Source organism: Dermacentor variabilis, chromosome 5, assembly GCF_050947875.1.
Source record: "Dermacentor variabilis isolate Ectoservices chromosome 5, ASM5094787v1, whole genome shotgun sequence".
Classification (NCBI taxonomy): domain Eukaryota; kingdom Metazoa; phylum Arthropoda; class Arachnida; order Ixodida; family Ixodidae; genus Dermacentor; species Dermacentor variabilis.
The window spans coordinates 13,332,400-13,345,492 of NC_134572.1; the positions used below are offsets into that span (position 1 = coordinate 13,332,400).

At 46.1% G+C, this 13,093-nt stretch overlaps 1 protein-coding gene across 5 annotated transcripts in view; it reads right to left on the reverse strand.

The window, feature by feature from the left end:
* Positions 1-13,093, reverse strand: part of Dgk (diacyl glycerol kinase 1) — a 650,907-nt gene that overhangs the window by 65,680 nt on the left and 572,134 nt on the right. For all 5 annotated transcript variants that reach the window (XM_075691755.1, XM_075691752.1, XM_075691754.1 and 2 more), the window contains one exon: positions 10,867-11,152. In XM_075691755.1, coding sequence (XP_075547870.1) covers positions 10,867-11,152 — 286 coding nt within the window. The remainder of the gene's footprint in view (positions 1-10,866; positions 11,153-13,093) is intronic.

The window sequence follows — 13,093 nt, forward strand, 5'->3', positions numbered from 1 at the left end:
TATTCTCGGGCCACTGGGTACGGTGCCACTGGGTATGCGCCCATTCTCGGCACACGGTACACTTCAGCGTGGAAAATTTCGTCAGCGCAGCACTGCAGTACGCCGTCAGCAAATAGACACACGGTTTTTACAGCTTTGCCATCCTGAATAATAAGGTGTTCTTCCTCTCTCCAAAATCGGCACACGCCATCGTGACACAAAGAATGTGGAAGCCTTAAATTTGTTTACACGTGTGTGTCATACTTCTCTCTGCGTGTACCTCTCTCATCACCATTCCACTCTCGACAAACGTCCAATATCGCCTTCGTCCTGGTGACGTCATTGCGTCCAGTCCCACATTGTACATCCGAACCAGTTGCTGTTTCAATTTAGGCATATCTATCACGCCTATCTCGTGAAAGGTGTAGTGCGCAAACATAAAAGTTGCATGGCATTAAAGTTGTAACCAGTGTTCGGCGCAGATACATAAACACTGCACGAGGTTACACGTTGCATAGGATGAAATTAGACACAGTTGCACGCACCGCATTTAGCTTTAGAGACTTTAATTAAACGCACTACAAAAACTTCGCTTCAGATTGATTACAACATGTCTATTGCATTAGCATATTCCTTTTGTCTTGTTTGCTAAGCGTCTGTAGCGCTTTCAGACGTACACCTTAAAAAAAAACAAGAAAAACTGCCATTTGTTTCTTTCTTCGTGAGTGCTGCTATTTGGCGAGTGCTGTAGTGCAATATTACACATGTCAGATTACTAATGAGTGACAAAACGACCAACAAGGGTATGAAAAGCATCCTTAAAGTAGGTTAGCACATAATAGCAACCCTCCCCCCCCCCTCAATGCACCTTCCGCTACAGCAATCTCCAGCGTTGGCGCGCCAAGTGCGCATGCGTACATACACGGTGTGGCGCATTATTATACCGCAACGTGTATCGGAAATGGCAACGTGTTTGCGGTTACTCACGTATATCTACAGGAAAAAATCGACAAAGAAAATTTATTTCTGACATATTTATGTAAGTGCACCTCATAGTAAGATTGGCACCATCAAAAGGTTATCAAAGCACTCTAGTACTATAGTAAACATATCTAGTATGTGTCGCCGTTCTATTCTTGTCTCAGTTTTATCCACGCGCCCTCCGCAATCTTGAATTTCATCAAGGCGAAAGCTTTAAACGCCTGATCAAACGGTGGCCCTGAAAATGCGGCGTGCGGTACAGAAAGTCGTGTGAGCTCGCCTGACGCAGACACGCGCTTTCACCGTCGTCTTCTCCCACAGCTGGCTCGGAGCTGGCTGGCTTTTTTGGCCTCATCATGCCAAAAAAATAAAAATGGCCAAGTTAATAAAGATAGAGTTAATTCGGGCACTCGAACATACGACCTTCGGTAAGAGTCGAACCAACGACCTTTGGTGTTAGGGCGAAGATAATAAGACACATCTAATTAAAATAGAGTTAAGGCACTGGGACCCACAACATATGGTGTTAATTAAGACGAAGCTAATTACAATACAGTTAATTAAGATACTGTCCATTAAGGCACTCTAACCCCCGACCTCTGGTGGGAGAGAACAAGTAATAAGAAGTAACAACGCATTCGAATGAGAATATCAAGTTCTATAATTAATGTCACTTGAGCACGCAGGCTTTGGCATTCACCCTATTTGTCGTATGCTAAAAGTGACTATCAATTTTTTTTTAAATTTCTGTTTGACAACACCCTCCCACAAGCACCTTACTGGCTATATATAGTTAGTTGATGTTCATAAAGCCTTATAGATGATTATAACTAAGCTCGTTATCGCTTCGCACAGCTGTTTTTTTTTCGCAAGCGAGAGCTATCATCACCACTATCGTACTTTCGTTCCCTAGCATTTGCTACTCACAAGCTGAGCCCTTTAGTCGCGAGGCTGTTATAACTCCAGCAGCGCATGGCTCGTTCCGCAATAGGGGTCGTGTATAAGTGCGACGTCAGAGCTACCCACATAGTGACTCACCTTCGCTCGCAGCGCTATACGTCGTGACTGCTCTTTCAAGCTTCTTCTAATCCAACCACAGAGGCAGTATCTCGATATGGAGACCATTAGTTCAACCAGCTGCAAGAATCTGCCGGCTCAGTGCGCGCGCCGATTACACACAGCTGCACTGCTACATCGCTCCTCCGCACGAGCAAAAAGAAAGAAAAAGGACTCCGCGCTGTAACAACGCCGAGCATTTGTCCGCTTCACATTAGTGCAGCAAAGGAATAAATACAGCGCTAACGCAGCGCGACGCTATGAATCGGACGAGCAGCCACTTGTGCGACAAGTGGTGGGCGGCATACGGCACGCCGTCGACGGTGCTCACCGCGCCTGACACATCGGCGGCCGCGACTGCGCAGCCTCGGTCGAGCTCCGCCTGCAAGCAAACACACGGAGGCAGAGCGGCGCGACTTCCTTCGCGCTGGAAAGGCCTGTGGTCGACTCTCAATGAACAGCGCACACGCCGGCGCTTGGGTGAAGAAATATCATTCTTTACGTCGTGAACAATGCTCGCGGAACTACGCCGAGCGCTCGTTGTTTTCATCGCTATTGTATAGTGAAACACAGCTGCAGTGTGCATCTCGGTATCGTGCACGTAGCGCGCGAGCGGTTCATTTCTCTCCCTCAACAACCCATGCATTTTAACTTCGCCTATCCTTAGTTTGCTGTGGCTCACAGACCCCTTATAAGGAGTAATTTATTTCTGTTCAACACACCGCCATGATCTAACGCACCTGGAAAGTAAGTACACACTGTAATAGTAAACGCGACAGGCGGTATGTTCGGTCAACGGTCCGGCACAAAGGCGAACTGCGCAAGCGGAATATCTGCTTCAGTTGTATCCCGCGTCAGCGATAAACAACTTGTAAAATTGAGCCCTTGAGCTGTCCGAGCTCTATTCGCGCCTTTGCAGCAGAGGAAGAAGCACGTCATTGTTCACATGCATAGGTACTGACTAATAGCTGGCATTTCTCGCTGGAAGAGCTTCGTGGGCGTTAAAGCCCCCTATTCCCGTCTAAGTGTTTCTTCACCGCGAGTAGCTCTACAGGATTAGGGTTGTCAATTTCCTTCTAGCTGTCGTATACCTAATGGCACTTGCAGGCGTATAGAAGGTTAGAGAGCCATCAACTAAAGCGGAGTCAACTGCATTGGCAAGTACCGGTGTTAAAATAAATGAGAACAAGAAAAAATTGTGTCTTCAAGTCAAAATGCGTGTAATCTGAATACAGACTATCACCTCCTTGGCCTGCGGTGTACGACACTCGACGAATGTTTGTACCCCAGTGGTTGTGCGTCTAAACGTGACCAGGCTCATCGCGCTCTACTTACTTTTCTAGAGTTAACTAACTTAGGTTCACGTTTGTAGCGTCGAAACTCTTCTATTCAACGTTCTGTAGTAGCGTGACCTTCAGTGATCGGCCCTACTGTGTGTGATCTGTACTGTGTTCTACTTTATTCTTTCGATTTGTCCTGTTGCTCTTCTTTTCCTCTTTCCTCGCCTCCTTCCTATCTTCCATTTCTGTGTTACTGTCACCTCCATTCTGAAGAGTAGCAGGCGTTGTGTCCCTTCCGGTGGCAGTTGCCAGCCTGCTCCTCGCTTTCCCTTTCCTGTTAATTGTATATATGCGTTCAAAACAAATAATAATAATAATTTCAGTAGAACATTGTGCGGTGGTATCGCGTGCGGAGTCCTCCATATCTGAAGGAGTTGTGGCCAAAACACCATTCCTCGGCGAGATTTGCAGTTTTCGTTACTGTCGCCAGAAAGTAGGAATTTGATTTCAAAAGCGAAAGTGGAACCAAAATGTTGGCCTTGGAGATTTGAGAGCGCAAATAGAATCACTATTACCACGCGTGCCGTCCGGCTTAACTCAGCGTGTAACCGTCAACAGGCGCAGACCTGTGTTTTAAAAAAAAGAACGAAGAAGCACGAGTGCGTCTTCGCGAACGCTATCGAAGGACGAGGACACCTTAAAGGGACACTAAAGCGAAACAATAAATCAGTTTGGACTAATGAAGCATTGTTTGAGAACCCTGCAGGCAGTCATTAAAAAAAATTGTTTGATTATTAGATGAGAGAATGATGGTCCAAGTATCAGTATTTGAATTTCGCGCCGAAACCCCAGCGCCGGTACGTCAGCGTGACGTCAGGGATTCCAAAGTATGTTTTCGCATTTGGGCCACGTTGGCTGAATAAAGGTTCCCGAAACTTGCCGTATTTAACACTTGGTTCCTTTAGAACACAATGTAGTCAATTTGTACCGCTATATATAATCGGTAGGCCCTAGAAAATGCCATCAAAATCCAAGACGTCACAGCCCCCAGGTGCGGGAACTAAGTAGGCGTCGCCACCCGTATTTCGTTCTTACGCTTTTTCTGGCTTACCAAACGTCTTATTGTTGTAAGAGTGGTGTTTTTGGTGTTGCAGAACGGTAATTTGCTGATGCACAAGAAATCATTTTTCACTTTAGTGCCCCTTTAACAACCGCCGATAAGAACGCACGTTGTTTTTATTCATGCTGCAGGGTTCGGCAGTAGCCTAGCATTCGGTATCGACGTCGGCACAAAAATGAAGTGGATAGAATCTTCTTGCCACTATCGACACTTCCGTATTTGTTGTGCTCGTCTTGTAAACGTTTTTTAACGTTGCGACCTTATCTCCTTCTTCAGAGGCTCTAAGCTCCGTCAAGATTCAGTGTCTACCTCCTTTTTTTGAGCAAGAGGTCGCGGGTGCGATTTCAGTGCGCGGAGGCCTCATGTTTATGGGAACGGAATGCAAGGACGATTTGGGAGAGCCTGCCTTTGCGGCATCTTAGTCCTGTAGACAGCGTTGTTTGATCAGAATGTCGTTACTTTCAGACGTTAAACCCTCTCACTCACACAATTTCGCGGCCGCGAAACGATGTTAACATGACGAGACATGCATCCTGAATGCATCTTGCATTGGTGTTGGAATTTCAAAATGGCGGATGGACAAGGACCACGGGACAGCACTTAAACATTTCAGTTTTCGCGTATAGATATATTCCTTGTTACGCGACGAAATTTTCGTTATGATTCAATACGCAATAATGAGCTCAGCGCCCGTACTGTGAAGCTGTCGTGTCTGCGACATCCTTCAGAATACCTGGAGCATAGCTTAGAGAACACAGACCGCTCCCTCATTCCTGTGGCATATACCAAGAACGTAGTCGGAAAGAACAATGCTGATGGCGACGCCAATGGCTCTGCCTCTAACCAAAATATGCAGAAGTGTCATTACAATGAACAAATATGAGCAAATGTGTTTTAAAAATCTGCTAGTGTAATGGCAGCGTTCATGAGTGTATATATGACTTCCTAAGTTCTGCTTTTCTGCAAGGAGAATAGTACAAGACATTAAATCGGAATAGAGACCCACAACACGTCGCCACAAGCGCCGCTATTCTCGTAAGTATCCCTTGTATCTGGTAATCATTCAGTAAGGGCACCACATGCATCTCGGATTGAATGTATGCAATGACTAAATTATGAACACCCAGTGACTAATATCTTTGCCCTGCGGCCCGGGTGGCATTGTGACCGCCATTATCAAAGTACGGCAGTATCTTTGTACCTGTCCTGACACCAATCTTTAATAACTGTTGGAATAATTCCATATTTCCGCATGCTTACAAAACCGCTCGCGTTTTCCCGGCTTCTCGCGTTTTCCCGGAATATCAATCAGCCGATTTCTGTGCTCTGTGCAATTTCCACGTTTTTTTCGAAGGACCTATTCACAGTGTATAGTTGTATAGCGAAAAAAAGTTCTTGCTAAATGTCAGCCCGGATTTCGTCCTGGCCGCTCAATGACCACCAGCCGCGTCAGCTTTACGATGCAGGTTTCCACGCCCGTACGTAACGCAAAGGGGGCAAGTTGTTGCTGTGTACTGAGACTTCAACAAGGCCTTTGATGCAGTCAATCATTCCCTACTGCTAGAGAAGCTTGCGCACGACGGTGTTGAAGCTGCTATTGTAGCTGTACACTGCAGCTATCTCCTCGATGCGTCCTGCTTTGTGATCGTCAATGATCAATAATTGAAAACTGTTTCTTTTGTTTGTACGGTATCTAGCGTGTGCTCCAAGGTTCCGTGTTAGTTACGGTTCTCTTTCTAATTTTGATCAATGACGTTTCCTCAGCAATCCAGAAGTCTTCATTTCTTCTTTGCACTGACGACATCAAAATATTTAAGGAGGTACACAGTATAGAGGACTGCCACGCTCTGCAGTCCGACCTATCCTCATTCTCTGAATGGTGCCAGCAAAACGGGCTCGCTTTAAATTAATCAAGACCGGAATTTCCTCACGTTCGCGTAAAACCCATAATATAATCTTCCTTTCAATTCCTTTCACATCATCTTGCCTTCCCTTCACATAGACAACTAGAGTTGTCTAAGTATGTGTAAGCATTGTGCCATTTGCTCATCTACATGCAGCCCGGTGTCATTATCAATCTTATCAAACTTGATACAACCAGCATAAACATTTATCAACCCTTATCGGTCGTTATCAATCTTCTCGGACTAGATCTGAACATTATCAACCATTGTCGGTTGTTATCAACCTTATCGGACACGATCTGACCATAATCAACCATTATAGGTCGCTATCAGCCTTATATGACATAATACGACCATTATCAACTACTATCGGTTGTTATCAACCTTACCGGACTCGATCTGATCCTTATCAACTCTTATCGGTCCTCATCAACCTTATCAGAATTGTCCCGATCACTCTACAGATAGAGAGAGATAAACGGGGTCGGAAAGGCAGGGAGGTTAACCGGAGAAGATTCTGGTTTGCTACCCTGCACTGGGGGTCGGTAATACCGTATTGCTCTTTAGCACCTGATCCATCCGCCTCGAACTGTTATTAACCGTGATGAGACCTATATAACCTCTCTTCACTCCTTATCATCCTTATCAACTCAATGACTGCTTATCTGTCTATGTTGCACTACGTTAAGCACATGAGCCTTCAGAGATCGGTGGCATGTTGGTCGGTCAATAAACGCCCCAACGGAAAACGCATCCCGGAAGGCGATCACCGAAACGCATCGGGGATGTGGCGTGCTTGTCATTGAATTTTTGCAAAATAGGAATTTTTCTAGTGCTCCAAGCCCGTTCTATGTGTGGCCCTAGAGATGAATTTTATTCCACCATCACCAACTCTTTCAAGAAGGCCTTCATAGAAGCTGTTCTCCTTCGAAATTTGTTTTTTTACCATTGGTACAACACATTTATGTGGTTTAGATAGATTCGACTTCTGCAAGTGTGGATGTTTAGCCCAGGAAACAATGGTTCTATGTTCTCCCTTATCGTGCGCCTTATTTGGAATGTCCTTACCTAGATGTGCTTGAGCGTGAGTGAGTGAGTGAGTGAGTGAGTGAGTGAGTGAGTGAGTGAGTGAGTGAGTGAGTGAGTGAGTGAGTGAGTGAGTGAGTGAGTGAGTGAGTGAGTGAGTGAGTTTGTGAGACAAATTTATTCGTTCCAGAGAAGACACAGGAAGACCCCGCGCCACCCGACTAGTCCCCCGGAGGGACCGCCAAGCCGAGCTTGACCAGAATGCCCGATCGCGGGCATTCTGGACGGCCAGGGCTTGGTCGTTGAGCTGCCCGTCGAATGGTCCGTCCTCCAGGGATCAAAACGTTTTTCTTTAAATTACACTCGGTAACCCTTCTTGTCAAAACCTGGTTAGAAAAAAAGGGCTGCTTCGTGCCGTGGTCGACAAACTTCTGCTTGCGTCCACATGCTGAAACAATTGATCACTGTTTTGTAGATTGTAGGCATGCCATGTCCTTCTGGAACATTCTTGAAAGAACACTTAAAGAGGATTTAGATGCCACGCCATACACAATTCGTTTCCTACCTTTTAAAGATCCCTGCGACCGACCATGTGACATTTTCATAGTACTTGGCGCAGTAGAATGTGTGACAGGCGCGCTGAACCAGCGCGAAGCACTCGGTCGTTTTTCAAGAATCTGTTGCCTACGTTCGCAGTGTGCACGGTGCACAAGGAAGTGCGTCGGACTGGATGTCGTTATGGGACGCTTGTGCGAATGTGATTTCAGTCCCCTGAAATATCTGTAGCGCTTTGTTTTTCTTATTTTGCTGAAGATTCTGCTCCCACGTAATAAAGAAAAAAAAGTGGGTGCTTAGCCTTGTGGGTAAGACACTCGATTTCTATGCGTGGGTCGTATTCTCGAAACTTACCACTTCCAACGTTATTCCTTTCGAACTTGTTTTCCTTATGAATATATAGCGGTTTGTCTTACGTGACGGACGGACGGGTTTCCTCTTTGGGTAGGCATATAAATGCTTATGCATTCAGTACCGTTTTATGACCTCACACGCCAACAACTTTTCAAGTATGAGTGATCACACTACACTCCAATCACGTAGTTGCAGAGGCAGTCGGACTGTCTTCTTTCTTTTATATACAAAATAATTCATGTAATTATAAGGTGTTCGGATCTACTAGCTTCTGTTTCACTGTGGTTTCCGTAGAAGCCTACCAGGGGAACATCGGCCCTTCCACGTTCCCGCGTCTCTCAACAGACACGTCCTACTCCATGCAGAGAATGCAAAATGCTCACAACGGCCATTTTTTTCATCTTCTTGATATCTTTCAGGGCGTGCTTTCTTCTTTATGTTCCGAGCTTCGCACTTTCTCCTCAACCAACCGTAGTGGCGGAGTGGCTTTGGCGCTGCGCTGGGAAGCCCGAGGACGCGGGATCAAACCCGGGCCGCGGCGGCCGTATTTCTATGGGAGGCGAAATGCGAGAACGCTCGTGTAACGTACGCTGGGTGCACGCTAAAAAATAAAGAAAACCCTCGTGGTAAAAATTAATCCGCACTCTCCCTGTGCGGCGTGCCTCATAATCATGTCGTGATTTTGGCACGTAAAACCCCAGATTATTTTACTTTTTTTTAGCCTTCTTTCTTGCTGCGCCCCTCTCCTGTCTTCTCATAGTTCCTCTCTCCTTCCGTACTTGTTCTCCGTCTTTAAGTTGTGTGTTATTGCTGTATCGCTCTTCATTATGCAACTGCTTGTCCAGTTCTTTATTCTACAAATATGCTATAACATTTCGTTGTAGTTTTACATTCTCACTTATTTGTTTTTACATTTTTAGCCAGACCTTAATGTTGTTCCTGAGCACATTAAATAATTGACCGACTCAACGATTGATCGATCAATCGATTGATTGTTTGATTGATTGATTGATTGATTGATTGATTTTGTTACTGCACCCATGAACCAGTAGTCAAATTATAGGGTTCTTCCTGGAAACGAAAAGTAAACAGTTGATTAATAAATTGATTGATTACGATTATTATTATTGCCTGTACCCCGTGCTCCAACCTCTCCTGCAAGGAGCCATGCAAAGTTGTCTGCCACAATTCTATCAGCGCGCAGAAGGCACTAGCTTGCAGGCTAGCAGCGAATGTGGCCGGCGTTTATTTGGATCAATTAAGTTGCCAGACGCAACGATGCGTGTTCGAGGCCATAAACAGTTGCTTCTACATCCACCTTGCTCAAGAATACGATGGTAAATGACGAGAGGAACGTTAAATCGCTCATACGCGTATGTGGGAAAAACGCAGGTGTGCATATTGACATGCTGAAAACTACAAAGGCTCACAAAAACAAATGGCTCAAGGGGACGGCAATTTCGTGCACTTCGTTGTGAGAACAACAATGATGATTGAAAATTATAGACGTTGTAAGTGAAGCTCACTGAAGGAGCCAGTTCTTTTGGTTCCGTGGGGATAAGACTCAAGGGTCAGTGGTGAAGACTGAACGGAAATAGAAATGCGGCGAAAGCACGTAGGAATTCCCAGCTAAGGTTTGTTATGGCTCCGTACTTAAGAAAAACAAAGAAAGAATAAAAAGAAAAGGAAAAAGGAAAATAAAAAAGAAACAATTAATAATGAAGGATAAAGGCAAATAAAAAGAAAGAATATAAGTTCTCACGATAGAACTGCTCCTAAGAGCAAGTTCCAGCCAATTGTGACGGTAGACATGTTATTAGCAAAGGGGGCCACCAACTGAATACTTCTTACGAATGATCAGCCTTGTGAGTTCCACCCGTGATTTTAGGCCACAGCAGGTGACGCACTATAAACAATGCCGCAGTTACGCCCTAAAGGCTAAGCATCCATGGCGATGGATAGTAGTAAGGATAGTAGTTTACAGGCCATGTAATTCTCAACATTCGCTTACTAATTAACAGCCATGGCGTCACGCGCACACAGGCAAACACGAATACCGCTCGCTCGAAGACCGCGAACACTTGCTGTCAATAAGCTGGCGTGAGGAAGAGCGGCAGCAGAGGCGAGGGAATTGACCTGTCGCTTCAACGCGAACTAAGCGGAGAGAACACAGCGCACACGAAGCTAACAGCCCTCGGTGCGCGTAGACTCGGCATCCATCGCAGATGACTTTCTAGACAGGGCCCACGCAGCCGCGCTTCGCCACGCCATACGCAGCCACCGCCGAAGCAAAACGCTTCTCCCCACCACCCCCTCTCCGCCAGTTGCCTTGCGCGCGATGGAACACGGCACGCCTTCTCCTTGGGGCGCACGAGAGCGAGGCCCCATCCTTAGCCTCACATCCATAGCATACGGCTCGCGGCCACGATCTTATCTTTATGCGGAACATCACGGAGACGCCGACGGCGGTGGCCTAAATGCGCCGGAATTTTCCATATAGTTGAATAAAACAAAAATTTCCAAGGCCATTGTAAATGCGTTTCACTGCGGCAGCAGCGTGGTAGGTACAAGACCGTGGAAGGGGATGACACCCACAAAGCAGGAGGAGTACCTGTGCGCCCCCTGGTATCAGAGCCCTCTCCTCGCAGGTGGCTGTGCAGCTTCTCTGTGAGGCCGTGCAGCCGCTCGGCGAAGCCCAGGTGCAGGTGCGGTCGCTCCTCGGTGCGGCGGGGCGCCTGCTGCGGCTGCTCCTGGCCGGCACCGTGCGCTGTCGCCTGCGCGATGCCGGCCTGCGCGCCCTGTGCGGCCTGCTTGGCCAGCTCCGGAAGGGAGCCGCTGTGCGCCGCCGTGTGCGAGGTGATGGGCGCGCACGCAGTCGTCGACGTCACCGCCGCCATCTGCGCGCATCAAGCCAACAAGTGAGAACGGCGTCACGCGTCACTCTCAGAGACGTTTGCTTCCCGTGCCATCCACACATTCCACGTGGCACTGTTCGAAGATTGAATTGCGAGTGCTGTCGCTAGGCTAAGATGGAGGAGGTTCTTCTGAAGCTACCTTTAGTTTTTTTTTATGTATATACGATCGTATTGTATGCCAGGTTCCCAAGAGAAAATCTGTCCCGTATATACGTGCACGGAAGAGTTCTGACGGCTTAAAGTAATCATGTGAACAGATAAAAATTCTGTAAAACACATTACTTTGTAGTTGTTGACAAGTCGGAGAACTGCAAGTTAACGAAAGACAAACAACGACTAAGAAACGTTCCATCAGCGCAGCAAGGACTTGACTCCATCCTTTTCACAACTCCCCAACAAATATCTGGACAAACGCTGCAAAAGGAGCTTTAGTGGCTGCCAACGTGGTGGTGTTGTGCAGCTCGCTGTGTTCCTCCTGCTTGGAAGTGCCTCGTACACACGACCTTGAAATCTCAGGCGCTGTACCAGTGTTATCATAAATTACTGATGCCGACAGTGCCGCCGCGACCTTCGACAAAGCCTGCAACGAGTCTGCAGTGTATCCATTTGCAGCGTCTTGGAGGCAAGAAGCTACATATGATGATGACTTTACAAAACCCTATATTGCTTATTAGACCGGCACGAAATATCTCTATTAAAGTGTAACCCGTAACGAAGACTTTGTTATTATAACCAACCTAAACGAGCGACATTATTTTTTCACCTGGTCGTTGGAATAATCCATGCGGTCTTTGCATTTATTATTTGGAGCTCCACCGGTATTTAGCTCCCCCCACTTTACGCGTCAAAAGGTTCTTCTTTTTTAATGCATTTCTAACATTAAAAAATACACAACATACACGTGTATGGTAAAGGTCCGTCTATATTTTCCATTACAACTATTGAAAGACGCTGGTATGACCTACGAATGCACATGTTTCTCTGAGTTCCGATTGCCAGCTAAATGTGACATATATAAAAAAAAAAACAAGACCAGAAATTTCAGAATAATGCGGAAACCGGCGGAAAATCTGTCGATCAAATTTTACCATGTTTAGTTAAGCAACGCCTTACCAAGCATTCGCTGCAAGTTAAATAACTTGAGACCACCTGGATTCACGAGTATTTGAATGAGACGGTTCATGTTAAGATGTTTAGGGAATCTTATATCATAGCGGCGTTTCAGCGTAACAAAGCCGTGACTTACATCCTGAAAAAAACTCACTATTGCTTGCCCAGAGTTGCAGGCAGAAAGAAAACAAGCGATAGGCCAATATGAACTCGCAGTAGCAAATAAAATGGTATGACCGACTGCCCAAAATTATGATTCCAGAGAAATAGTGTACTGTTTGAACTGCTTAGCACCGGAGGGAAAATTCATCGTCGTATGAAAGATAAATGCGCACTCTACCTATAAGCAAGAGAAGAGAGACAAATAATTTTGGCTGAAATAATTATTGCGGCCTCGGTAGATGATAATTAAAAATCACAGCATGGTGTTGCAGCCGCCTGAGAGTCAGGCGCCGCATCTTAAAACCCGACGTATAGCGTCAACTATAAACAAGCTCAGGATACACCAATCTGGAGACGCCAAAGAGGCGTCCATTAGAGATACAGCTATGTTCGAACATTCCGCATCAATTACTCTTGCGGCCACCTTACCACCCTATGCTTTTTTGTAGCATGAGGTTGTGACCCCCGTTAATGTATACTGGTCCTGGCAGGATAATGGAAGACCTGGGCGTGGCCGACGCCTGCTCATACGCAGAGGTCCAATACAAATTGATTTTTATAGAGCCCCGCAGATGCACGTACAGGCATTTTTTAACAAGAGGGTCATTCGCTTTAATATGTATCGTGGACAGCTTTGGAAAAAAATTTAAC